The following is a 2428-nucleotide window of genomic DNA, read 5'->3' as shown; positions in this document are numbered from 1 at the left end:
ATTTTCATAATTAATGTTACTTAGTTGTAATTAATGTTTTCTTAAAACCTTTGTTCATTTTCATAATTAATGTTACTCAGCAGTTAATGCTTGGTTGAATTATTTCATTATTTCTCATTGAAAAATCCTATATAGGGATTATTATATTGTTCTTGTTTAAAATCATGTTGAAAAGGTTTTATTATTAAAACATGGTTTGGAGTTTTGTTGTCTGTTATTAGCTACTCCTGTCATAAAAGATTTGGGGATTCTAATTCCAAGTACAATTGTTTCTACACCTGTTTCTTTGGGTTTTCTAAATCTTCTCTGCAGTGATGATTGGGGTTAGAATAAAGAATTAAAAGTGAAACAATGTTGTACAGTTTGAAATTGCATTTCTTCTTGAAGAATATCTTTGAATATCAAAAGTTGAACTCTGCTTAAGTGCTGATTAACTTATTTCATGAAACTGATATTGACCTTGCATTGGTGGTTGAATATTTTGGATTCTTGACATTTTCATCTTTGTTCCATGGTTACTGATTGCTAGGTGCATGCAAGCATGTTAAGTTGCAGCATGGCAAAGACAATATTGAAGTTCTCTAGAATTTTCCTTTATACTTGGATTTCAGTTTCTCCCTTTGAAATAATTGCGAGACAGTTGATTTAATATTTTCTCAGCATATTTGATTTCTAGTTGAACCCACCATTGGATTTTAAGCTTCAAAATCAGTTTTGGATGGAAGTGAATAATAGCTACTTTCACAAAAATCACTCTTCAGACTGCACTAATAAACATAAAATGAATTGATCTCAAACAAGATAGAATATGGTTGATAGCATGCTGAATGCTACCTGCAGATATGGTTTAATTTTTTTTTTTCACCCTTTCTTTTTTCTTTTGAATAGGTATGTGATTTTGGCTTATCAAGAATGAAGCACAGTACATTCCTTTCTTCCAGAGCAACTGCAGNTCTATAGGCCAAGAAAATGTCGATTAAATAAGGTTTGGGAGAATGAGAGAAGGAGGAAAACACAGAGTGAGAAAGAAAAGAAAATTCAGAGAGAAAGATAAGACATTTATGATCTGCATTACTAGTGAGCTTATCACTAATCTGTGCTTATGTATAGAGAAGAGTAGCTTGCTGTGCAAGATAGTACAAAAGGTACAACAGTCCGTTCATTCTTAAGTTAGTTATGAAAGCTGTAACTAACAGCTGTCCTATCGTAGCTGGCACTGTTCTCACAGCCAACAGTTCTTTCATAACTAACTTGTAACTCTTCTCTAGACTTTACCAATTCACTCTACTACGATGAATGGTTTTTGGTAACAAATGAGGAAATCTTTCTTAATTTTGTTGAGGCCTAAACATGAAACTGTTGAATTTTGCTTGTTATAATTAAATTTACTAAAGTTGTTGTTTGGTACGAGTTTCTGCCTTTCTGAAAAAATAAATATAAAGACAGGTAGATAGAGATAATTGCACAAATTTTGTCTTAGAGAAGAGAAACTTTGTGCATTTCTCTATGTCTCCTTTTCAAATAGGTCTGTGTCCTCTGATAATTGCCAAATGGGGCCTTAGTTAACTACATGCTTTTCATCTCTACCTCAAACTCCTGTCTTTCATATGTATGATCAGCTCCGGTATTCTGCACGTATTTAGTTTTGCTGCTAAGCCTTTGTTTGGCATTGCAATACATTCATTTTTTATAACATGTTGCAGGCCGAGTGGATGGCGCCTGAAGTGTTAAGAAATGAACCTTCAAATGAAAAGTAAGCTCAGTTATCATTGGTTTTCATCATTAATTTTTTTCTTTATTTTGCTTGTGGAGGAGAATTTCATAGTCTGTGTTCCTCTCTAACCTGAATCATCTAGCATAGAGAAAAATAAATTGGAATTTTTATTACATATAACTATTGTTCTTTGGCTTTGTTGTCTCGTGGTTCTTCTCATTGATGTTGCCACCCTTTTAAGCTGTTCATAATTTTATGATTATAACAAGTGGTGATTGGATATCCAGGTGCGATGTTTATAGCTTTGGAGTCATATTATGGGAGCTCTCTACTTTGCAACAGCCCTGGGGTGGAATGAATCCGATGCAAGTTGTGGGTGCTGTCGGTTTCCAGCATTGTCGCCTTGTCATTCCAGATGATATGGACCCTGCTATCATGGAGACATGGATATTATCAAGCAATCCTGAAAGACATGAGTGTACTCTTCAATCATTTTATCCTTGTTCTAAGATATCAGAACTCTTGCTTATAGCATTCTGAAAACCACTTGTTCTATCGAATATGAATAATCACATGAAAGGAAATACACATTTGATCTTGCCAAGGTACAATTTTGTTTCAATATAACCATTCTTGTAATAAAAAATCCTTACAATGTGCAAGCCAGTTTCAACAAATCCCTGTAATGACGACTCGTTGTTTCCTCTAAAGATT

At 33.8% G+C, this 2428-nt stretch overlaps 2 protein-coding genes across 2 annotated transcripts in view; both read left to right on the top strand.

The window, feature by feature from the left end:
* LOC107641104 (putative pentatricopeptide repeat-containing protein At1g12700, mitochondrial) overlaps nucleotides 1–960 on the top strand; it is a 15857-nt gene extending 14897 nt beyond the window's left edge. Inside the window, exon 2 of the mRNA XM_021123961.1 lies at nucleotides 889–960. Within this exon, the coding sequence (XP_020979620.1) occupies nucleotides 889–960 (72 nt within the window). The remainder of the gene's footprint in view (nucleotides 1–888) is intronic.
* On the top strand, nucleotides 971–2387 carry LOC107644121 (serine/threonine-protein kinase EDR1-like). The gene is made up of 2 exons (XM_016347926.2): nucleotides 971–1753; nucleotides 2002–2387. The coding sequence occupies exons 1-2, from the start codon at nucleotides 1695–1697 to the stop codon at nucleotides 2252–2254; spliced, it is 312 nt and encodes a 103-aa protein (XP_016203412.1). The 5' UTR covers nucleotides 971–1694; the 3' UTR covers nucleotides 2255–2387.

Source organism: Arachis ipaensis, chromosome B05, assembly GCF_000816755.2.
Source record: "Arachis ipaensis cultivar K30076 chromosome B05, Araip1.1, whole genome shotgun sequence".
Lineage (NCBI taxonomy): Eukaryota > Viridiplantae > Streptophyta > Magnoliopsida > Fabales > Fabaceae > Arachis > Arachis ipaensis.
Note: the sequence above shows the minus strand (reverse complement) of the source record. Positions and strands in the feature narration are given on the sequence as shown.

Bases quoted from the DNA above. Each gene is read 5' to 3' on its own strand.
- LOC107644121 (XM_016347926.2), top strand. From the start codon at position 1,695: ATGTTGCAGGCCGAGTGGATGGCGCCTGAAGTGTTAAGAAATGAACCT. The intron at 1,754-2,001 runs GTAAGCTCAGTT...TTGGATATCCAG, and splicing joins AATGAACCTTCAAATGAAAA to GTGCGATGTTTATAGCTTTG.